A 24,939-nucleotide genomic window follows, 5' to 3' on the forward strand; every position below is an offset into this window, starting at 1 on the left:
GGTGCAGAAACTGTGTGTACTGATGTTCCTGATTCAAATAAAATCAGTTGAGAAATTACAGAAAAATACCAAAAATGAGAAAATATTTAAGCGATTGATTCTGGGAAAGGGCATCATGAAAGGATGACATGGAGTTCTCTGCAGAAAAAAATGGCCATGTTAGTCTATTTTATTTACAAACTAAGAATTTTGAGCCTTAGACCCATGTAGCCAAAGGCCTACTGGATGTCTCCATGTGGCTATGCCACAGGGAACTCATGCTCAGTGTGTCCAAAGCTGAACTCCCTCGCTTTCCCTCTCCCCCTGATCTGCTCTTCCTCTTGGGTTCCACATCTTGGGAATGAAACCACCCCTCACCGGTCACTCAGTCCAGAAACCTAGAAGTGATCCGTCACCTCCCATCCAAGCAGTCAATGGGTCTCCCTTAAATCTGCTTCTGCCATTCCCTTACTGTCATCATTGCGCAGTGATGTCTTCATATCCCTGGATCCAGTGGATGCTCTTCTGTCTTTGTATTACTTAATCTTTTATTGATTTTTGACGTCACTGACCATTCCTTCCTTATGAACATTCTTTTCCTCCCCTGATACCTGTAACACCAGTCTCTTCTTGCTTTCCACCAACTTCTCTTGCTGTTCCTCTCTTTTATTTTACTTTCTGTTTTAAATGTCACTGGTTTTGCTTGGCTTTTTCCCCCCTAGGACTCCTTCTATCATATACTTCCTCTTGGTGATCTCATCTACTCCCAAAGTCAAGATCTCTCTCCCATGCTTCAGGCTTGTATATCTCACTTATCCTTTAAGGCTCAATTCAACACTACCTTCTTCAAGAACCATAGAATAATAATTCATCTAATTACAAGTCTGCGTAATCTAATCACTAGACTGTGAGCTCCTGAGGGCAGGTACCATGCCTTATTAACCTCTGAATTTCCAGCACCTAGGGTAGGCACTCAAAGTTTATTGAATGAATGAATGATTAATAGAATCCAGTAATTGGTCTCCTATGAAAGACAGAGCTTTGAATTCCACTGCTGATGTGCCTACCAATGGGTCAGAAAGAGTAGAGCTCAGTTGGATAGAGTACAGTGTAATGAGAGCAAAGTTGCTGGCTCCATCATTGCACAGACCAGCCAGCTGTGTCCTGGATGGTAACCATAGGCCAACTGTGATCTCTGACCAATCATCTTGAAAATGTGATGTTGGTCATCAAGACGAGTGGGTGCAAACACAGAATCACTAACCCAAATGGTGGTAGGGTCTAGCCCCAGCAAGTAATTGGTGTCTCCATCATTGGTGTCTCCATCTGAGCTCCCTAGGCGAGATTGGTGTTGGGTCAAGAAAACCTTGGGGAGAGGGAGAGGAGAAATGTGTCTCCTTCCTTAGTGTTCCTAGGGGATGCAGATCTAACTCACCCACTACTAGGATAGACTAAGGTGAGCCAATAAAGATTTCTCTACGGGTGAAGGGCATACTTTGTGAGGTTCTGAGTTGAATATACATTCTTAGGTCAGCACATGAGTCCTACAATTTCTGGGTGGAGAAATAAAATCCCTCTGAGGGAGGAATGTAATCATGGGTTAATATAAAAGCAATTTTATGAAATACCTATCAGGACCAATGTTACATTTTTTAAAAATGACACCTCTCTATGGATCATCTTTCTCTTGAGGTAGTTCTGAAGTGACTTTTCCCAATGACTCCAGAGGCAACGAAGACTTCATTTTGGAAACATTGGCTGGTGAGCTGGTGACTCACACCTCAGAAAAATTAATAAAGCTAAGAAAACAAAAACCAGATGTTTCCCTCATCTTAATATCGGCCTCTATGATTTCTTTTGTCAGTTACACTGTCAATCGCTGATTTCCTTCTATTGAAGCAAAAATCAATTTTAAAAAAGTTTGAATTCCTATATATTTGATGAACTCTGTCCCAATAGTTGCTATTTGGCTGAAACGTCCACAAAGACTGCAGCTCAGGCGCCAACTGCTTCAGCAAGCTAATGGCACACAGTGTTTGAGAACAGCATACCAGAGGACTTCAGATGCTAGATTGGACTTGCTAGAGAACTCTTGCAACAGCCTTTGGGGAAAAGCACAAAGTGAAGCATTCTCCTTATTGCACATAAACTCGACAGAACCAGAATGGGTCTGGCTAACTAGCCGTGGCTTCCTTTCCAGATCCAATATTCATTCCTCGGCCTTTGACCCTCCTGGAAACTGCTAAGAACTGCATTTTAGAGAGCCCGCAACATATATTTTCATTCTTCTGGCCAGACCAGTGGAGGATACACCGAGATCCAGAGTGACGCACTTTTACAATTCTCCTAATAACACCATCCATCATTCTCTGAGAACTTCGGAAGCTTTCTGCTTTTTGTAAGGAGGGAAAATAAATTTGTTTTTTCCTCCATCCATTGTACATTGGTTAAAGCACTTATTTTCCCCAGATGTTGGTTAGGTTATAATGGAAGAATGGGTTACAAGTCCTGGTGTTTTTCCTCAAACCTGTATCCTCTCCCAAGTTTCTTGTTGGGGGCACTTACCGTGTTTCTCCGTAAATAAGACCTAGCCGGACAATCAGCTCTAATGCGTCTTTTGGAGCTAAAATTAATCTTAAGACCCAGTCTTATTTTACTAAAAGACTGGGTCTATATAATATAATATAATATAATATAATATAATATAATATAATATAATATAATATAATATAATATATTACAATATAATATAATATAATATAATATTATATTATATAATACAATACAAGACCGGGTCTTAGATTAATTTTTGCTCCAAAAGATGCATTAGAGCTGATTGTCCAGCTAGGGCTTATTTTTGGGGAAACACGGTAGTCCCCTTGTCCCACCCCTCTTTTCTTGATTGGGCTCCATCTTCCCTTACCTATGTGATCCAGAGACAAATTTAGATTTGTACCTTTACTCCTACATCTCTTAGCGTCATCATTTAAATTTGTTTTTCTAAAATTGTAGTTTCTAATATTCCACCCACCCATTTGCCCATCCCAGAGTGTTGGGAATCCTTGTAAATGTCCCCTCTCACTCTTTTACTAGATTTAGTCTCCAAGTCCTGTTGAGTCTACTGACTAAACGTCTCTTGTATTTGTTCCCTTTTCTCTATCTCTGCTGACATTTCTCTAGTCGAGGCCACCACTCCCTCACACCTGGCCAAGCCTTTTTTTGTTTTTTGTTTTTGTTTCTTGGTGTGTTTTTTTTTTGTTTGTTTCAGGTGTACAAAACAATATAATAGTTAGACATTTACACCCATCACAAAGTGATAGCCCCCTCCCCCAATCTACTACCCCTCTGACATCGTATATAGCTGTTACAGTTCCACTGACTCTATTCCTTATGCTGTACTCCACATCCTGTGAGGGGGGATGTATGTATGTACATAAAATTATAGTTGACATTCATTATTGTTCAGCTTCAGCTTCAGGTGTACAGCGCAGTGCTCAGGCATCTACATCATCCCTGACGTGGTCTCCCTAATGAGACAAGTGCCCATCGGATACCCTACCAAATCTTTACAACATTATTGATTGTATTTCCCAAACTGACTTTCGTATCCCCGTGGCAATCTTGTGGTATCAACTGTGCTTTCTAATCCCCTCACCTTCCCCCTTATCCCCATCCCCCTCCCATCTAGCAACCCTCAGTTTTTTCTCTATATCTCTGAAGCTGTTTCTGATTAGTTCATTCATTTATTCTATTCTTTAGATTCCACATATAAGTAAGATCATATGGTATTTGTATTTCTCCATCTGACTTATTTCACTTAGCATAATGTTCTCTAGGTCCATCCATGTTGTTGCAAATGGTAAGATTTCTTTCTTCTTTATCTGAACAAGTCTTCTAACCATCATCTTTGTGTCCACTTTTGCCCCTATCTGGATAATCCATCTTTCCAACTGCAGCCACAATGAGAGTGATCTTTCTAGAACTGACACTGATCATGTCTCCCATACACTGTCATTCCCTGGTTATGTAGTGGGCATGGTGGCCTGGGAAGGTTTTTAACACCTGTGAGTAATGTGAAAGAGTTAAAGCTTGGAGAAAGTCATAGAAATGGCAGGGCTTCTTCAACCTCTCCATCCCTCCCCAGAGATGTGAATTTATCACCTGCGCTTTCCTTCATCATGGTACCATGTTGTCTCCATACTTGCTAGTCTCTCCCACTGGACTGTGGACCCTGGATCTTGTTCAGTTTTGTGTCCGCAGCACCATGCACAGTGCCTGACACAGAGGAGATATTCAGAACTACAGTTACAGAAACAACACTTCTCCCTCAGTCAAGGTGTTGGTCACCTATTGCTCCTGTGACAAATTACTACAATAGCCACTTGTCATCTTATGGTTCTGTAGGTCAGAAATCTGACCCAGATCTCAATGGGCTAAAACCAAGGTGTCAGCAGGGCTGCATTCCTTCTGGAGACTCTAAGGGAAGACAATTTTCCTTGCTTTCTCCAGCTTCTAGGGGCCACCTTCCTCTGTCTTCAAAGACAGGGACGTAGCTTCTCTGTGACCCTGCTTCTGTTGTCACATCTCTTTCTCTCAACACAGCCAGGAAAGTTTTGAGGGCCTATGTGATTAGATTGGGCCCACCTGGATAATCCAGGAGTATCTCCCCATCTCAAATTCAGCTGATTAGCAATCTTAATTCCATCCACATCTTTAATTGTGCTTCTCATGTAACCCAACATATTCACAAGTTCCAGGGATTGGGGCTTAGACATCTTTGGGGGCCATTATTCTGCCCACCACAAGCTGCAATGGGTGAAGGAAATGAATTCCATACAGCAACCCCTTTCTAATGTTTTTCACACAGTTGCAATGCTTTTATCTAATTGGTTGCAGTCACCTTTAGCTCAAAACCATGATTTAGGTACCTTTGTGTCCCCAGTGCCTGGCCCAGGGCACAGCCCATGTGAGTTGCTCAGTGTCTGCAACCAGAAGTTAGTAAAAAATTGGTTGGCCGGAATGTTTAAATATCCACCTCTTGATCCCCCTTAGAAAATGGAGCTTTGATTGTTGAGGGTTCAAGAACGTGTTAAAAAAAAATCTGTAGCACTATCAGGGGTCCAATTGCCATTATCTTGTGTTCTCACACTAAACCAGCTCTAAGATAGAAAAAAACAGGCATCGTCCATTATCTGACAGAAGTCTTCCAGATTTTTCAAATTGAAAAACAGCTCACATGCTTTTTGCCTAGTCCACATGGGAACACAGCTGTATAGGAAATTCAAATGAACAAAAGAAAAAAAAACTTCATGCAATAAAGCCTCATGACTCCCAAAGCAACCGCGAATTGAATATTCTCAAGCAATTTTTGTAGGATTAGTATTTAAACACACCGTGAACCACTTCAGTTCCAACAAATCTGGAGAAATTAAACCTTGTTTCCAAGAAGTGCTCACAGTGCCCTCAATGAATTTTTCCATCACTGTAAAAGAAATAACATGCACAACTAAGCTGTGTGCCTTTAGTGGGTCTCAGTGCCCATCAGACAGCACCAAGTGGAAAATGAGCAGACCCGGTGTCCAGCCAGGACACCCAGGGCAGGACTCCCAAGCTGCAATTGCAGTATGGGTGTGTATGGTAAAGGAGAGGGGCTCTTTCACTCAGCAGACAGAATTGGCCAGAAACTCGGGTCTTATGGAGTTCAGACTCCAGCCATGACAGCCCCAGCTAAGCCAGTTCTCAGAGTTCAGTCTTTGCCATGGCAACCGCTTGGGACACCTCCAACTTGCTGAACCGGAGATTCCAAAGGAAAGCAGCCCAGAGTAGAAGCATGGTCTGCGAAGAGTTTTCCATATTTTATTTATATAGCACCTCATCAGCAAAACCTTCCAGAATACTCAACCTGTTTCAAGAGCCTTCTGAATCCTGGTCAAAATGCTTCAGTGTTCATCACTTCATCTGATCCTCTGAACAGGCCTGGCAGCTACTTGTGGCCGGAATCATAATCCAGTACCTACCACAGTGCTGGCACATGACAGTAGCTCAATAAATGTTTACCGAATCAATGAACTGTCATCATTTTATAAAGGAAGCAACAGGCTCAGAGAAGTTTAAGTGGCTTCCTACAAGCACGCAGTGACAGACAAGGCTCAGACTCTGGCTTATCACTTCTCCTATGCTACCATGCTGCCCTTCAAAATCCAACTCAATAAAGGACAGGAGGACATTTTGTTCCTTTTTAACAAACGTTTGTTGAACCTCTACCCTAAATCAGACCTTTCCACCACTCTTCCTGTTCTCTGCCTGCCTGGCTTCTTCAAGCCTTGGTTTTAATGGTACCTCCTGAGCAAGGCCTCTCAGCAAGGCTTCCTGACTAGCCCTCCCACACCCACCCTACCCTCGCCTCCTAGACCCATTACCCTCTATCATATTTCCTATTTTTAATTATCCCAATCCCTGATTTTATGTGTATTTGTTTATTTATGGTCAGCCTTCCCTGACTGGAATGGAAGCTCTATGAGGGCAGGCGGCTGGCCCAGACTTTCTGGTAACAGACTACTGTAAGAAGAGGGGAAGGTGGCCACTGAAAAAACAAGCCAATGTGGTCTCAGGCATATTTATAAAAATGTCTAGAACAATGGCTTTCTCGTGTGTGTCTGCAAGACAGGAAGAGAACGGGGTTGTTAGCCTGGGGTGGAAAGACTCCAGGAAGACATATCAACTCCTTTTTTCAAATGTCTGAAGGCTGCAACCCAGAAGAGGGGCATGGGCTTGCCTGAGAGGTAGCGGGAGAGGGCTGCAGGGGCAGAAGCTGAGGGGCCGGTTTGGGCTCCAGGTGCTCCTCGTTGATTGCTGGGTACTACCTCCTGTCTTCCATGTGTGAGTGCCAAGAGAGGAGCCCGCATCTATTTATTCCTCTGTATATGGACATAGCACAGCACATGGTATGTTGGTCACGCAGTAACTATGTGATTGCATGTTGTATGGAAGATCCATTGTAGGTGGAGAGCTGTGACTCTTCACTCTGACCAGCGAGTTCCTCATCCTCAGTCCCTCCATCGAGTTGCCTCTTTGCTTACTTTTGAGGGCTAAGCTGAAATATCACCTGGTCAGGAAAATCCTCCCTCTTCCCCTACCACCAGAGCGAGTCCCCTCACAGACTCTCGTAGTTTCCCATCATAGCCTTACGACTATTGTGTTCGAAGTTATTTGCTGATTATTTAAGACAGATATTACCTTAACAGAAGGCAGTCTTTCTTGCATGAATGATTTCGAACAACCTGATAGCTGTTAGCATCTCCTTCCTGTAGAATATGCTCTGTGAGAGCAGGCGTTGTTGTTTGCTGCTATATCCCCTGTGTGGCACAAAAGAAGCACTCAAATATTCCTCGAATGAATTAACTTTACGGCTAAGAAAGTGGAAAGGCTCAGCAAAGTCAAGTAACTGGCCGATGGGACACAGTAAGCAAGCAGCAGAATCTGGATTTCAACCCGGGTCTGTATAACGCCAAAGTCTGCATTTTTTTCTGGTACGCCAAACTATGTGGCCACAGAGCCATTGTTCTGACCACAAGCTCTGCCATTAGACATGGGCCCCGTGGTGAAAACATTGGAAAGTGGAGTGTGAAGGCGTGGTGCTCGGCAGGGTGCCCTGCCCACGGGCTCAGACACACAGGAGAGCACTTCACTAAGAATTTGAGAAACATCCCATCCGGGGAACTCATGTCTGCAGGCAACAATACAGCAAGTGGAGGGACAGAGCTGAGACCTCATGCCCTAGCCTGGCCTGATGCCAAGCAGGTGGTGGGCAAGACAAGTCTGCAACGCCCTTCACCAGCCTTGTAGGTCTCCTCCAGCTGGGTTAGCCCGGAGCCTGCCGCTGGAGCCAGTACAGAAAGGGTGAACAGTCCAGTCTTCCGGTCAAGACTGGGTTTGAGCCCTGGCTATTTCACTTACTAGCAGCGTGACAACTTCCCTGAACCTGTTTCCTAATCATTGAAATGAGAATAGAATGTACCCTCATGGCATGAATATGATTAAATTAAAATGGAGATTTAAAAATACCGCATATACACATTGTCTTACCTAAGAGGGGCTCAAAAGAGGAACTACTGTTACCATTTCCAAGTTACTTCTAGCCTCCTACCTCATACTGCATCCTATCTGTGGGGGGTACTTCCTATCAAGGACTTTCTGATTAAGTCAAAACATCACTGCTTTCACCTCCTTACACTCCTGCATTGAGTCAGGTTAACGAATGTACTTGCTCAAATCTAACGTAGCATTTGATCTGAGAATTAGAAAACAGGGGTTTGGTCAAGAAAAGAACCTGTGGTGTGCAGGCCCACCACCTATACCCAGGACCATGAACGAGGAAGCTGGAGAGGATGGTAACGAAACAGTAAGAGTGTGGTTGGTGCCATTACTAGACTGGATAAAACTGCTGTCAGCAAACTCTAACCTACAAAACTTCTCATTTACAAAAAGAAAGACCTAGCTTTAACTTGGAAAAAGGACTATTTGTGTGATCATGTTTTTAGCCAAACTTTGAACTGCCTTTCTACCTAACTGGATACAGAATTTACTCTCTCCATAGAATGAAACTAACATTTTCATGACATTATCCATTACAGAGCTAACAGGCTACAAATCAATGCGACAGGATTCGACTGCTTTGAGTCACATTGCTGAAATGGTCCAATCGTGACCATAAGCAAATATATCCAGCCTTACACATAAGCACCAAAAATTTGCCACCCCATAAGTTACGTTCTGTTAGGTTTCTGTTTGTTTCTTTTTTAAACATCAGTCTTCCTCCTTTCCCACTAGGTATATAGGTAGAAAAATAAATGAAGTCAGCACTATTTAGTTCTCACTAGAATAAACTGTGACTCAAATACGGTGAGTGGTTATTCGCAAGGCTATAATTTTGTTTTTAATGACAGATTTTCCTAAAAGAAACCACTATAACATCTGTCCAAGCACTCCAAGGGGAAACAAAAAAATACATAAAGATTAAAAGTCTATTACTTTAACAGCACATTGCCAAACACAGACAACTAGGATAAAATGTCAAGGAACCTCAAAAAATAACTTTAAAAGATGCAACATTCAAGTCATTCAAACGTGTAGGGTCCACAAATAACAGAAAAACAAGTCCGAGAGCAGTTCTACTTGTGCATGATGGCAACTCAGACTACTTCATCTAGGTTCATTCAGGTATCTAAACCCAGCAGATGGATGAGCAGTTTGGTTTTTACTTCTTTGCTTGCAGATGTGCACACAGATTAGAGGAGAGGAGAATCTTCCAGGTGCTGATGGAAGCACGGCAGGCTTGGTTCCCCTTTGATAATGTATGAAGGCAGATTTAGTTGAGTCAAGCGTTATCAGTTTCCCTAAGAAACAGTCTTATGCATGCTGAAACAGACAAGTTACTGAATTTGTCATGCTAAGTATTTACAGTCATTTTCATAAAGTGAGCTCAGTAACCTGACAGAATAAAAAAGGTAGTTAATTTCTTGTATAACCTTTTACAATGTGAATAACTTCATGGGTAAATGACGGTGAAGTTCAAAGCCCCTCAAACATACATTAACAAGAAATTATTGACTGCATGAAGAGGCACACATCATATAAAATGCACACTTCACAGGTTCCTGCATAGCAGGAAAGTCGCTACCACTACATAACAAATGGCTCTGCCAACAGTTAGAGCTGCCACTCGAGGGTTCAACTGTAGGATTCCCTTAAAATCTCAAGGAGTGTCTGGAACTGCACAGATACCTTTGGGAGAATACGTACATTTTGGGGGGCAAGTTATTTTTCATTGGAAAATTTGAATATCATGTAAATAAACCAATTTTTGAACTGGGTATGATTTAAGGCAATGCTACTAAGACCCGAGCGGGGGGGGAAGGTGGGGGGAGTCCACAAAAGTTTCTGTTTTCCTTCTGAAACATTAACAGGTCAGAATCAACATCAGAAAGTATCCCCCTCCCAAGCGTTGAATGCCCCTTTAGGTATTTTCGGCATTACAAAATAGTATCCACTTTCATACTCTGAATATGAAATGGAAAACTGTTACGTACTCTTCCTGGAAAACTGTAAAAAACAAAAACACATGGCAGCTTAGGTATTTCATATTAAAAAGTAACACAAAAATGAAGACAACTACACCGGTACGCAGACGCATCACGGCTCTCAGGATAAGCTCTCCGGAGCACAGAATTTCTCTTATGACAGACTTCAGTGTAGTGTGCAATGATCATGGATTCATAAATTAACTTTTAACATCAACTACAGACTAACAAATGACAATTAGACACAGTAAGTTCAAAATTTTTCCATTTTGCTCCTGTTGGCTGCTAAAGAGCAGCGATTTAAATTGATATAAAAACTTCTGACCACAAAGCTTACTATACAGATAAAGTACAGAATCAAAAAGTAAGCAGCAATTGAGTTTCTTATTTAAACTTATCCGGTATAGAATATTTACATATTTGGGAAGAAACCTCCGAAACCATCATTCCGTTTATTCCCCTCCTGCCCTCCCAGCCCTTCCAAATCGAAATCGGGTACCCTGAACTATATACACCTGTCCTTTGGCTAAGCTGGCTGGATGCGTCTCCTCCTATGGTCTTGGTCTGAAAGCAAAGAAACCAAGTCTTGGAAGTCATCTGCAGCCTTCTTTTCCCAACAGCAGTGTACTGTCATCAGTGGATCTGGTCTTTCAGAGCAGGGGGGAGAAAGGGTCCTGCACTCCACTCCCCAACCTGAACAGGGCAAGATCCGAATGCCATCAGCCTCTTGCGCCACAACAGGTCACCAGAGAAAACGGAAAGAAAAAGGTCATGACAAAGGCAGCAGCAATCAACACTGAGTTTCCCAACAAAGGAACCTCTCCCCGCTGGGCTCCCCCAGAAATAACACTCCCTCGTTCCTCTCCCCCGCCCCTCCCACAAAACAAAATTAATTTACATCACAAGAACATGGTACTCTGGTTAAGGGTCAGGTAAATACAACAAAGAGTAAATCTGTCACTTTTTATACTTTAACTGAGACATAAAGCTAATGAAACACACAACATCACTGTGAAAATAACTTTCTAAAACAGTGCAGCCAATAAAACATAAAAAAAAGTTTGTTCACAATCTGCCTTGTACAGGATATTTATATTCTTTCGATGCCATATAAATAGCATTTATATAGCTTAAACATTCAGAGACATGCACTGGGACTTTTTAGGTAGTACGAATTTCTTCACAATCACATGTGCAAATTTTACAAATCACTAAATGAGTATTAGTAAGTTTAGGCTGGACTGTGTCTCGTATTATCTAACAAATTTAATGGGGGTTCAGAATCATCCATAGGAAGAACCAGGCGTGTTCCCCGAATGACCAGTTCATGGTCTCCAAATGCAACCTCCCGATCCAAGGCATCTTCAGAACTGTTTCCCACAAATCTCCTCGGTGCACCAGCTGTGGCTGATTCGGTGTTCACAGTGGAATCCCCATACGTCAAACTAATATCGCCATCATTGAGAATAAGATCAGAGTCATCATCTTTCAATTGTTCCTGGTTCTAAAAGCAAATAAAATACGTTTTAAGAATTGTTGTGAAATTCAAGAAACATTTCCAATAAAGACTCTCCATGTGAACGCCTCCGGGGAGGCCTGCTGTCCTTGGGATAGTCTAAAGTCCTTGCCTTGGCCTAAAAGATGCTGTTGACTTTGGCCTTCAGCTTCATCTCCCACCACAGTCTGCTTTCCCTATCCCAAGAGCCCCACTGTGTGCCCGCTGGACTGAACTGCTGACAGCTGCTCAAATCTCTCAAGCTTTCTCCTACCTCCTGTCCCCTTTGCCCTCCTCCACATGATGAGGTCTTGGCTTAAAAGTCACTTTCTCCCGGAAGTTATCCTTAATCTTCCAAGGCTCGCTCAGGTGTCCCTCCTGTGTTCTCCCCTGGCATCCTGTACTTAGCCCTCTCCCTAGAGCGGCACTCGCCCATGTACCATAACTGCATGGGCACTGGTCTGTTCTGTGTGCCCCGCCCCGGTACTAGGCTAAGTCCCTTCTATGCTCTAGTACAACAACCTAACAGTTTGAAGCATGCAGAAAGCATTCACTAAATATAGGTTCAATTGATTATTGGATAGATTTATATAAATGAAGCTTTTACTTCTGTATTAACAATGCCTAGGAATACAATATCCCCCAAATACAGGGGGTGCCAAAACAATGTATACACATGACTTGCATTCATCTTTTGTTACTGGTATACAATGAGTCTTACAATTTTAATACAGTTTCTTTCCTTTCTTAAAATGTGTACACATTTGTTTGGCACCCTCTGTATATTGAACGTTCAACTGCATACTTGTCTCCCAGGTTGATAAGCTTTGGTTCTAATGGAAACTTTATGGCCAAAGGAGTATAATTAAAGTTCTACAAAAGGGAAATAAGTCAAGAATATATAGTGCCATTTTGGTAAAAAAAAAAAAAAATGTATGTGTGCATAGAAAAGTCTGGAAGGGTATTCAGCTAAAATGATGATAGTTAGCTGTGCGTGACAGGATTGCTACTGATTTTTATTTTCTTCTTTATGTTTCTGTACTATCTGAAATTTCATTATAATAAATACATACTATTTTTAAAAATCAGAAAGTCATTTTTTAATGTAAAGAGTGATAATGAGTCTAAATACTCATACTGACCGAGCAAAAACAGTCTGTGACTACACTCCTTGAGGGAAATAGAGCTGATAGAAACATCTTACATCCAGCTGTCCAACCCTATGTGTGTTTGAAAATTTTACATTTATCCAAAAGAGTCAAACAGACTGCGAAGACCATTAGATAAAAATAACAAAAACGTAATTTGTTGTTGCTAGAAATTTGCTTAAATACTCAAAGACATGTGAATTGAAAACCAAACCCATAACCACCAACCAGTCATAATCCCTTCCTGCCCAAACTAGTTAGAACACTAAGTGTAACTAGTGTCTGTCACTTGATTCATCAATACTCACAATAAAGCTCTGTGGCACCTTCACACGTCAGCAGGGGCTCTTTAGCACCTTCTCATGTCTTTATTAAGTTTGAGGTTTGGGGCAACAGCTATCAAATTTTTAAATGCATATGCCTTTTCACCCAGCAATTTAACCTTTAAAATCTATTCTATACACCTTTATATACTTGAGTAAATTTATATGCACAAGGACATTCACCATAAACACTGTTTGCAAAAACAAAAAAGAAAAGGAAACAGCTTAAAGGTCTATCCATAGGAGACTGATGAAATCACTCTCGGCGTAGCCACACAGCGGGCCACTATGAAGCCACAAATAAAGAGAAGGTAATGCACCTCGTGTACTCATAGAAAGGTATCCATGATGTATCATTAAGCAAACAAAAGCAAGCAGCAGGACAATACACTGATTGTGATCCCATTTGTGTAAAACAATAATAAACAGCTGTATATACACATATAAGTCTGTGACCATAAAATATATCAGGAAGTAGCCACAATAAACCCTTAATAAAGACTGCCTCTGGGGGATACAGGTGGGAGAAGGAAGGCAACTTTTATCTCTCACTGTACATTCCATATCGTTTGAATATTTGACCACAGCATATTACTTTTATAACTAAAAAGAGTCGTTAACAACAAAAGTAACATTAAAAATTAATTTTATGGTTGTCGTGAGTTACACTGTGTCCCTGCAAAAGACGTTTAAATCCTAACCCCCAGTACCTATGAATGTTAACATCAGGTCGTTAGCATGGGCCCTGATCCAATATGACTGACTGCTGGGTGTCCTTATAAAAAAGGGGAAATTTGTATGTACACACACCCACACACAGAGAACGCCATGTGAAGATGAAGACAGAGATCTGTGTGATGAATCTATAAGCCAAGGAATGCCAAAGCTTGCGAGCAAAGCAGCAGGAGCCAGGAGAGGAGCATGAAACAGGTTGTCCCTCACAGACCTCAGAAGGAACCAACCCTGCCCACACCTTGACCTCAGACTTCCAGCCTCCAGAACTGTGAGACAATCAATTTCTGTTGTTAAACCCTTCAGTTGTGCTACTGTATTACAGCAGCACTAGGATACTAATACAATGATGTTGTATTTTGCTTTATTCCACAGGACACACGGTTCTTGTGGAACTCGTCTGGCTTTTTGTGATGGCCAAGTGGGTCTCTGGAATCCAAGGGCCAAGCCTCACTGACTTACCAACAGAGCCGGCTGACCCCTCTGCACAGAGCCACGTGGGCTAACAGGGCAGAGGGAACGGAGAATGTGCTTGGGGGTAGGGGGTGGGCAATGAGGGAGGGGGAGACAACATGGGGTGTTCCCCTTACCCCACCAGCACAATCTGTCGGAAATGCGCGTGAGTCAGTGTAACACAAAGCTGTAGGGGACTCCTCCCTGACCCAGGCGCCATCCCCAGTAAGTCTCCTCTTCCCCACACCTTCCGTGTGGGGTCTGCACTAACACAGCACAGAGAAGGCCGGAGGGAACTGGGAGGTGCAGGCCTACACTGCTTCACCACAGCCTCACCTCTCTACTCAAGGTGTTGCATCAGAGTAGTCAAAACTGGTGGGTTTTGTTATCATGGGCACTGTCTTTGATGCCAGATTACTTTTGAAGGGTTAAGTTAGAAGCAAAAGTTTTTTTAAAAAGAACTTGAAAAATAAAATGTTCATATTTTAAAATAAAAGCTGGTTAGCATTTGTCATTCCTTTCTTTGTTGCAATACTTGCTGAATCACCAATCATATCTTGGTAGCTAAGAAAAAAATGTGGTATGTAGATTACATCTAGATATGCACATCTAGATATGCTCACGCCTCCCAGCAATGTGGAACAAAGGTAGATAAACCTTTCCTAATATCCAAAGATGAAAAGTATGAAATAAAAGATCATCTGATTAATAAATTGTTTTATTAATCCTCTCAATATGACTGTGACAATCCTAATTTATAGATTAAAACATACACATTTAGTACTGAGCTCAGGCACATACTGCAAATCAATGAAAATCAGCATGGAAACAGAAAGAAAAAAAAATTGCCAACAGCAAGATGAGGTACTATTCTAGATCTGTTTTCAAATGATGTTTCAAAGGCTATGATTTATAGATTTCAGTGTATTTTCTGGCTGAGCAAAACATGGAGCTTATACCTTAAAGGCAAGCAAAACAAAACAAAACAAAACTAGTAACCCAGCCACAGAGCAGATAAATTCAACCTAATCAAGAACTCAGGTTTTGGATAAAACCCACTTACTTCATAAGCCTGGGGGCTGGTTAGGCATCTCGCAATGGGTCCACAGCAGGCAGGCAGTGTTGTTGTAAGAGGAGGCCCACTGTGTGTGAGCAGAGGCTTCAGATAGCTGTGCTGGTTAAGGAAGAGCTCTGTTCCTTTCTTCATAAAAATTTAAAAGAACAACTCATTTGACACAGCGTATCACAGTGTATCAACCATTTCAGAGGACAGCAAAGGGCTTTCACATATGTCATCTCATTTCATTACCACATTATGTCCGTCAGCTAGCATAGGGCGATTTATTATCTCTATTTCACAAGTATGGAAACTGAGGCTCAGAGAGGTCCATGATCTGCCTAAAGTCACACAATTAAGTAAATGAAGGACCAATACTCAACCCCAGATTGGTTTGATTCCAAATCCTGTGCCCTTTCCACCACGTCTTGTTGCCTTTCTGGCTTCACTGAAACCAAAAAGACAAAATCTCTCTCAATTTAGCACTGAAGGAGATACGAAGTAAAGAATGATTAACAGTCAGAAAAGAGATGAAATATTCCAGTAGTGTACAATACACTAATAAATGGTTTGAATCATTTATTGTGGATTTAGCTGGCCCTTTGCATGAGTTGAAACTTTAGTATTAAAGGAAATTCAATCCTATTTTTTTAAATTATACAATATTTTAATTCTATATAAAACATAATATACACTTGGATAAGCTGCTTTAATTTCCCCAGTAGATAGTTTATAAATATTTGTTAAACTGATATAAAATACATACTCTTTTCACTTTAAAAAGACTGTTTTATTTAATGTTAGTTACATTAAATTGAATAGTAATATTTTAATTCATCTGCAGTTGAATATACAACTGTCAATAACTTATGTTGCTGATTATTCAGATTTAATATTTAGTGATTTAAAATTTTTAATAAGGTTTCCAGCCAAGATGACACAGTAGGTGAATGCTGTATTTACCTTCTCTCACAACCACATCAAAATTACAACTAAACTACAGAACAACCATCATTGAGAAACACCTAAAATCTTGCTGAACCAAAGCCCTACAAGTTCAGTATTAAAGGAAATTCAATTCTAAAAACATTGTAAAAAATTATGTATCACTAGTTCCTCTATCATAGACCCTCACTTCAGTATTTGTTTATTCTCCAAAAACTAAAAATAAAAATAGACGTGATAATATATACAATACTCAGAAGAAAAAAAAAGAGTGAATCAAAAAAAAAAAAGTAAAGAAAGGGAAAAAGACGCATATATATTCCCACTTTCTAAAATTACAACCTAAGGTTTTCAATTAAAAATGAGGAAGTCAGAGAAAATAATGAATTCCCGTATTTATAAATTCTAAGTAAAGATTAAACTACTATACATAAATGCACTTCTGTTACTTTATAAAACATCTGGCCATACAAAACCACTGAAAACCTGGAATGATAAAGTCCACTGGTGCACTGTGTATAGAAACTACCAGATCTTAGTCTAATGGTACTTAATAGGGTAGTAGTGAGGCTACCAAGTCTTGGTTTTTAACTCTATATAAACAAATTCCTTAAAAACCAAAACTTACCAAAGATTGACAGAAGAAAAAAAAAGAAAATCTGAATGGTCCTATATCTATCAAAGAAATTAAAAACCTTCTTATACAAAACACTTCAGGCCCAGGTGGCTTCACTGGTAAAAATCTCTCCAGCACTTAAGGAAGAAATAACACCAATCCTCCAGAAAATGGAAAAAAGAGAAAAATTCTTCCCCACTCATTTTATAACACCAGCATAATCTTGTTATAGAAACTTGACAAGACATTACAAGGAAAAATATCACAAGCCAGTGTCGCTCATGAAAATACACAAAAATTGGACACAAAATATTAGCAAATTAAATCCAGTGTCATATACAAAGAATAACACATCGTGACCAAGTGGGACTTGTTCTAGCAATGCAAGATTGGTTTAACATTCAAATAATCAATGAAAATCAGCACAATTACACAATTACAGGAGAATAAAATAAATACATGATCTCAATTGATACAGAAAAAGTATCTGATAATTATTAAATACCTGTTCACGATAAAAAAAAAACTCTCAGCAGACTAGAAATAGAAGGGAATATTCTTAATTTGAAAAGGATATTTCAACAACTTACAGCTAATATAACACTTTATAATGAAATACCAGAAAATGTCCCCCTGAGGTCAGGAATAAGACAAAAATGTCCACCATCATCATTTATATTCTATACTATAGTGCAGAGGTCCAGCTAGTATAGTAAGACATGAAAAGGAAATACAAGGTATTGGGGAAAGAAAACATTATTATTCACTTGTTTGTATGTACAGAAACCAAAAAGAATCTACAAATTATTAAAAATAATAAGTGAACTTAACAAGATTGCTGGATACAAGGTCAATATCTAAAAATCCAACTGTGTATCTAAAATACAACAAACACGTAGGAAATAAAAAAAAACATTTGCAATAGCATAAAAATATCAAATACTTTGGGATAAATCTAATGAAAGATGTGCAAAGCTTGTCACTGAAAACTACAAAACATTAATGAGAGAAATTAAAGAAGGTTTAAATAAATGGAGGGAAATATTGTGCTCAAGGATTGGAAGACTAGACGTTGTTAAAATGTCAGTTCTCTCCAAATTCATCTATAGATTTAATACAAACCCAATAAAATTGCCAGTGGATTTATTTTTTTGTGTGTGTGAGTATATGGGAAATTACAAACTGTTTCTAAAATTTAGATGAAAGTGCAATGAGCCAAAAATAGCCAAAGCAATACTTAAGAATAACAAACATAGAGGATAAAGTACAATAATTAAGCGAGTTTGGTATTGATGTAAAAATAGATAAATAGAAAGGAGTCCAGCAACAGATCCCCACTTATATGGCCTTAGTGATTTACAACAAAAGCTCCTCTGCAATTCAGTGGGTTAAGGATGGTATTTTAAATAAATGATACTGGGTCAGTTGAATAGCCCTATAGAAAAAAGCAGATCTTGACCCATACTACACATCATACACAAACTCAAATATGATAGCTTAGAACAATCACATTTTTAGAAGAAAACAAGAAAATACGTTCATGACCTTGGGATATAAAAGATTTCTTAAGATATAAAAAGTACTACCCATAAAAGAAAAAGTCTGATAAAATGAAGCTCATTAAAATGAAGAATATCTGTTCCTCAAAAGACAGGATTAAGAGCACAAAAAAATGAGCTAGAGATGGGGAGAAGATATTCATGATACATATAACCAATAAAGAACCCATTCAGGAATATAGAAAGAACTTCAAATCAGACAAGACAACTCAATAATGGGCAAAAAAGAACTGAACAAACACACTTCGCAAATGAGGATATTCAAATGGCCAAGGAAGGTAGGAAAGGATGCTCAACCTCACTGGTTATCACAGAAATGCAAATTAAACCACAGGAGGTATCACCACACACCCATCAAAATGGCTAAAAATTAAAAGGCTGACAGATACAAAGTTTTGGTGGAGATGTGGGACAACTGGAACTCCCTTGGCTTGCTGGTGCAGGTGTAAATTAGTTACAACAACTCTGGAAAACTGGTTGGCAATATTTATAAAAGCTAAACACACACTTGCCCTAAATTCCACTCCTAGGTATCTAACTCAAGAAACGGGTGCCTGTGTTTATCAAAAGATACATACTCGTACATGAATGTTTAGCTTTATTTGCAATAGCCAAAAGCTGGAAACAAACCAAGTGTTTATCAACAGTAGGTGGTTAAAAAAAACCCCAACCCTGTTGTATGTTCATACTATGGAATACTAACTAGCAATGAAAAAGAATGAATTACTGGCACAGGCAACAACACGGATAAATTTTACAACGTTGGGTGAAAGAAGCAAGGCATAAAATAATACATAATATATGATTGCATTTATATGAAGAACAAAATGAGGTAAAACTAATCCACGTTGCTAGAAATGAGAATAGTGGTTGTCCTTTGCAGGTGGATGGGGAAGGCATTACTGACTACAAGGGAACACAGTGGGTGCGTGTTCTGGGGTGCTGAACACGGTGCTTTCTGGGGTGCTGAAAATGTTGTATATACTTTATATGCATGGCAGGCACACAGGTGCATACGTAGGTCAAGATTCATTACGCTGTACACTTAAGATTTGTGTACATTACTGTGTTTAAGTTGTATCTCAATTAAAACAAACAATCTGGCTACACGAAGAAACTGTAATCTAGAATGAGGAATGCTTCATTCCACTAGAGCACTAGGTTTTATAATTACCAGGTCGTACTACTTAATAGGGTAGTAACTGAGTCAAACAAGTTTTGGTGGTTAGTTCTATGAGAATACACAGAAAAAATAAGCTATTATTCTACCCTTTCTCTACATTAGGATCATTTCATTGTTTTGCATATTATGCAGAAAATATACAGGACATTTTATGCAGGAAACACTAAACAATTTTTGTTAAATCAGAGGGATGAAAAGTCCCAAGAGAGATGGGAGTGGCTTATACCCAAAATGCTGAAAATGGAGCCAAAAGTAATGACATAATCATTAAGCAATTTTAAAGAGCCAGGATCTTTTTCCCTAATGGGAGTCTTAATACCACAGATATGCTTACATTTTTATTTCCATACAGTAATTTAATTTTGAGTACTGGAAAAAGTGAACGTAAAATTCTATCCAACAGACTACAGTAAGTAGTAGATTCTAATGATAAGTTTCAAGTGCATTTTTCTTAAATATACAATACTTTGATCAGAAAGGCGAAAGCAGGGGGAAAATGTTGTGGTTGTCCCAAATTTGCTTCAATGGAACATAAACCAGGTTTTGATTCACTTACTGATAAGTGTGAGCCAGAACTCCATGGTACCTCTTACTAGTTCCATTTTCAAATAAATTAATTTTAATAGTGAGTGTTAAAATGTTTTTTTTTAAAAAAAGGCATAATTTAAACAGGTTATAGAATATAACATGACCCAAAGTATAGCTATAAAGAAGACTGTTACAAAGAACAATAAAGAAAGTGGCAAACAGTGAAACACGGGCGTTCTGAGTAGAGAGGAGAATCTGCCGGTTTTTGGAAAGGTCCGAGAAAAAAGGCCTATCGCTGACTGTTGTGGCATCTAACATTACGTGCTTTTTCCTAAGGCAGTCTTTCCTCTCTTATTCTAACAAGTACACTGACAAGAATCGACAAATACTTTAGGATTCACTAAATTAGCTACAGTACAACAAATATTCAAGTTTGCTCAGTAAATAAACCTATATAGCAAAGAGAGTCTATCATAAGGGCTCCTGAATCCCCTTCACACAGCCAGTTTCTGCAATAACCAATCCCTATCTTGGGTTTTTCAGAGGAATTCATTTGTGCGGGTTTCCTTTAACGACCTTCTCTACCTACTAAACTGAAGGGGAAAGGGAAGACCAAAGGCAGGTTTTATAGTCTGCTTCAGGAAGGGAATGGTCAAAAGAGTCGCTCTATTGAACTGTAATTGTCCATGTCCATACTAACATGTTTTTCTCAGTTAAGGATACTTATGATCAAAGTTGTACCACATCCGGAAGAGCCAGGCACTCTCCGCTTTGGTAGTTCTTCTTTCATTTTCAGGAATACCCTGCAAACAAATAATGAAGAAATCAATACATACACAAAGATAAGAACACATTTATTTAGGGTCATTTCTTTATAGAATCAGAAATATAACGCTTTATGTATGAGATACTCTCCAACATAGAGAACATTAGAAGTTTAATAGCTTGTACATTGTGGTTTTGGAATAAGAAATTGAAATGTTTTTCTGAACACTTCCATCACGTAGGCTGCTTGCTGATTTGTGAGTTTACTATCATTTTAAAAAATCAATGTGAGATAATTCATCCCTTAAATGTGAAAGGTTTACACCCACAGTGCGAATTGCACCTTAAGTAGAAAATATCACACTGACAACCCTATCTTGGGGAGTTATCATGGGTCCCAAAAGTAATGGACGTTTTCAAAGTTGCTACTATGTTCTTAGAACACTAGCAAAATGAAAGCAGACACATTTTATGGTAAGCCTGACTGGCTAGGAAGTTTGAAAACTAACATAGCAAGCAGGCCTCTTCAAAAACAGCTTCTAAAAACATCAGCTGGGTCCTTATCTGTAATATGGTGCTGTCAGTAGCGGGGCAGTTAGGCAATCTGGTTCATCTGAGCTCTGACATGAACTAGTTAGGCAAGTCCCTTTCCCTCTGTGGGCCTGAATTTCTTCATGCATACAATGTAAGGGTTAGAGGACTTCGAAGGCCCTTTCTAGCACGAATGTTCTATGATTCCACGATTTTTGAAGAGCACAGAGTTTAGATTCTGGGTTGTGGTTCCTTCCTATCCCTCACGATCTTCGAAATAAATGACAGTTCCTTTCAACATGTATACATAATATAAAAATGTCTGAGAACACTGCATGGCCTTACAAGAGTCGAAAAATACCTGCATTTCCTTTCACATCAGCAGGCCCAGGTTTAAGTGTCTGGCTTTTTGAAGATCAATTAATGTATAAATCTCACGATCCCCTCACCACATAAACATCTGCACACCCAACCTCCACACACTCCATTTTTACTATACTGTTTCTCTGTGCTTCTCAGTGGACCCTCAAAATACTGAGTTAACAATACAACAAACCAAGACACCCACAGGATTTTCAAGGCAAGGGAAAAACGTTATTTTTTTCTGTATGTCACAGGTGGTACTCAGCAACCTGGCTCTCTCCCTGCCACTCTATTTTCATTTCTCCTCTGTGGTGACAGAGGTGACATATGTAGCAGGTGGAGATTTATGAGATAGTGATCCAGCATTTGTCTGGTGGGCTGCATAACTTTGTTTTTGTTTGGATACTGAGTGGGCCCTAAGGCGCTATTACCGCCTGGGGAGCTACCCCCAGCAGCTCAGCATCATGGGAATTCAGCCAGCCTGGTTTGTTCAGGTATTTCAAGCCCATGGAATTACACTTTAAGGTCTGACCACAAAAGAGGCAAATACTACATCACATACACAACGCATCACTCAACAGCTAAGAAAATTTGTATTTAGGAAATAAGCCTGGTGAAGGTTTTCTTGCACCACACACTGAACACAAATAGACCAGGGCTTCTTTCAGAGATGAAACAGAATTATGTTTTGAAAGAGATGCTTTCCATCTTCAAAAACCTGATTTCTGTGATTTCCCATCTAAAATCTAGGGCAGAGCCATGTATTCAGTGGTGCTCGGAAATCATTAAAAAGTGGATAGAAAATACCAGAAAAGAATGGTTAGTCTAGAGAAGGCACCGAGTCACACTGTGCTCGGTCTCCCAGGTCCAGGGGCAGAGGAAGAAAGTGACACACAGAAGCAGGCAGGGACATGTGGGCCAGGCTGAGCAAGGGGCAAGACAGTGCTGTCTCCTGAACAGGCACAGAAGACTGGCTGAGAAGTCCAAAGCTTCCAGGCAGTTCTCAAGGGCAGCTGCTGGTCATCCAATTTGAAAGCTACACAGGAACAGCAGCTGGAGTGGGGCTTACATCAGAGACAAGCCTTCATGCGCAAACCAAAGTGGAAAAAGGCTCCCTGTGCCAGAGAAGTCACTTGAAAACCCAGGAGTGCTTATGGGACTGCTCTCCTCTGTAGCCAAAGACCAGGCTGGACCACAGATACGAGAGCTGTCACCCCTGATAATGACACACTGTCTAAAAGTTGGTTTTGTCTCTATCGTTCCATGAGAAAAGCCAGAAATGATGCTACTTAAAAGCTGAAGAAAATAGGACAGGGATCTAAATAATAGTGGCATGAAGTCTACAGCAGACTGTTTTCTTTCCAAACAACTGCACATTCGACAGAAATGCCAGGGACAACACAAATGCATATTTACCAAATGTTCTTGGTCTGAATCAACGCCAACCCTACAGGAGAAAACACAAAAGGCAAATGAGATTTTGAAGCCAAAAAAAAAAAAAATAAAGTCTATTTACATATGTATATTGTCAGGCAACTACTTATTTCATTGCAGAAGCTATGGAATGGTTAATGTTTTCTTGCTTCTCTGGTTGTTGACATAAAATTTTGGCTCCTGCCACTTTCCTTAGCAACAGCTTGGATCCTCAGGCAAGCAGGGTGTACTAATGACTCTCTTCTTGAAACCCCACTTCCCAGTTTCAGAAGAATACCACTTGCTTCTCTGAATATAAGTCCACTGTAAGAAGGCAGCATTGCCCCAGCTACTGAATAAGAACTCCGGGTAGTTCCAAAAACAAGGCTGGCACAATGCAGTTCCAAGAGGGAGTTGTATGTTTTCAGATCCCTCAGCTCTCATGGTAACATTCTGTTGTGATGACTGAAGAGAGGGTCCAATTACAGTTTTGTTTTGTTTTCCCCCCACAGGCTAATGGATAGACATTAGCCTTGGTTCTTCATAATTTTTTTTCATCTGCTTAGAATCCCTGCTTTCCATATCCCAGGGAACAGCTTCACTACGAAGAAGTTCTCTTTGACTCCTCTCTATCTCCTCAACACGAGCACTCACCAACTCTGCTCGTTCTTTCTCTAAGCTCTCTCCGATCCTGTCTCCTTTCCACTCCAACTGCTCAGACTCAGGCCTCGTTCTGACTCACAGGATCTGTAGCAACTGGATATAAGGTTTGTCAGCTGCCAAACTCTCCCCTAGATTTAGCTGTCTAAAGCACAGAGCTCACTGGATTATTCCCTTGACAAAAGACTCTGAGAGCGGCTTCCCACCAGGAGGGTCAAGTCTAAAGTCCTTTGTGTGGCATTCAAGACTCTCTACAAATCAGCACCTGGCCACCCACTCCAGCCTCCCTTTCCCCTTATTCTATTTTACACACCCTCCATTAGCCATACCCGACTGACTGCTCCTCTCCCAAATCTCTGTCCTCTCCCGAGCCTCCATGCCTTCGCTCATGCTGCTGGGTCCCTGTGTCTAAAATGCACTGTCCCTCATTTTTTCCTACTCCTTTCCGAGTTCCAAATGAACCATCCTATGACCCCTTCAAGCAGAATCATTTTTTTGTCTTTGTGCTTTTATCGCACTTTCTAGATTCCTCTTTATAATATTAAGCACAGTATAGTTATTTACCTGTCAGTCTCCCCAAATAGACTGTGAGCTCCTTGAGGGTAAAGGCCATGTCTCAATTCATGTCTGTATCCCCAGAGTCTAGCACAGTACCTGACACACAATAGGTGCTCAAATGTTTATCGATTAAGGTGACTACTACAGACAACACAGAAGAAACAGCAGTGTGAGAAGCTGTAGCAGTAGCATCCCAGAATACAAATAACACCGAAGGGAAGAAAATGATACAAGACCTCATCTGGAAGGCAAGTGAATCATGGTCAAGCACTTGAAAACAGATGGCCATGACCAGATTCGTAATTCCAAGAAAGGCTTATTTCTTCTTTGTTAAAATGGCCAGAAGCTGTTCAGGATCTTCTTAGCCACATTACACTCTAACCACATTTGTGCATCTAAAGTGACACCTAGTGGTCCTGGAGAGAGCACATCTGTAATGCTCGGAATATTGTTGGAAGCCAATTCAATGTAATAAACACTTAGAGAGCACTTATTATCTGCCAGGCACTGCGCTAGGCACAGGGCACAGACATGAATTAGACACAGCCTCTG

At 40.3% G+C, this 24,939-nt stretch overlaps 1 protein-coding gene across 3 annotated transcripts in view; it reads right to left on the bottom strand.

The window, feature by feature from the left end:
* Positions 1–8,748: 8,748 nt before the first annotated feature.
* Positions 8,749–24,939, bottom strand: part of SLC9A6 (solute carrier family 9 member A6) — a 50,481-nt gene continuing 34,290 nt past the window's right edge. For 2 of the 3 annotated variants that reach the window (XM_033109139.1, XM_033109121.1), the window contains 5 exons: positions 24,394–24,483; positions 23,173–23,203; positions 20,821–20,900; positions 15,273–15,378; positions 8,886–11,562 (listed from right to left, as the gene is read on the bottom strand). In XM_033109139.1, the coding sequence (XP_032965030.1) occupies positions 11,290–11,562; positions 15,273–15,378; positions 20,821–20,900; positions 23,173–23,203; positions 24,394–24,483 (580 nt within the window). In that variant the 3' untranslated portion in view covers positions 8,886–11,289. Of the gene's footprint in view, positions 11,563–15,272; positions 15,379–20,820; positions 20,901–23,172; positions 23,204–24,393; positions 24,484–24,939 lie in introns of all 3 variants that reach the window. The other variant, XM_033109130.1, reaches the window with a different exon arrangement.

The sequence above is a fragment of the Rhinolophus ferrumequinum genome, chromosome X, assembly GCF_004115265.2.
Source record: "Rhinolophus ferrumequinum isolate MPI-CBG mRhiFer1 chromosome X, mRhiFer1_v1.p, whole genome shotgun sequence".
Classification (NCBI taxonomy): domain Eukaryota; kingdom Metazoa; phylum Chordata; class Mammalia; order Chiroptera; family Rhinolophidae; genus Rhinolophus; species Rhinolophus ferrumequinum.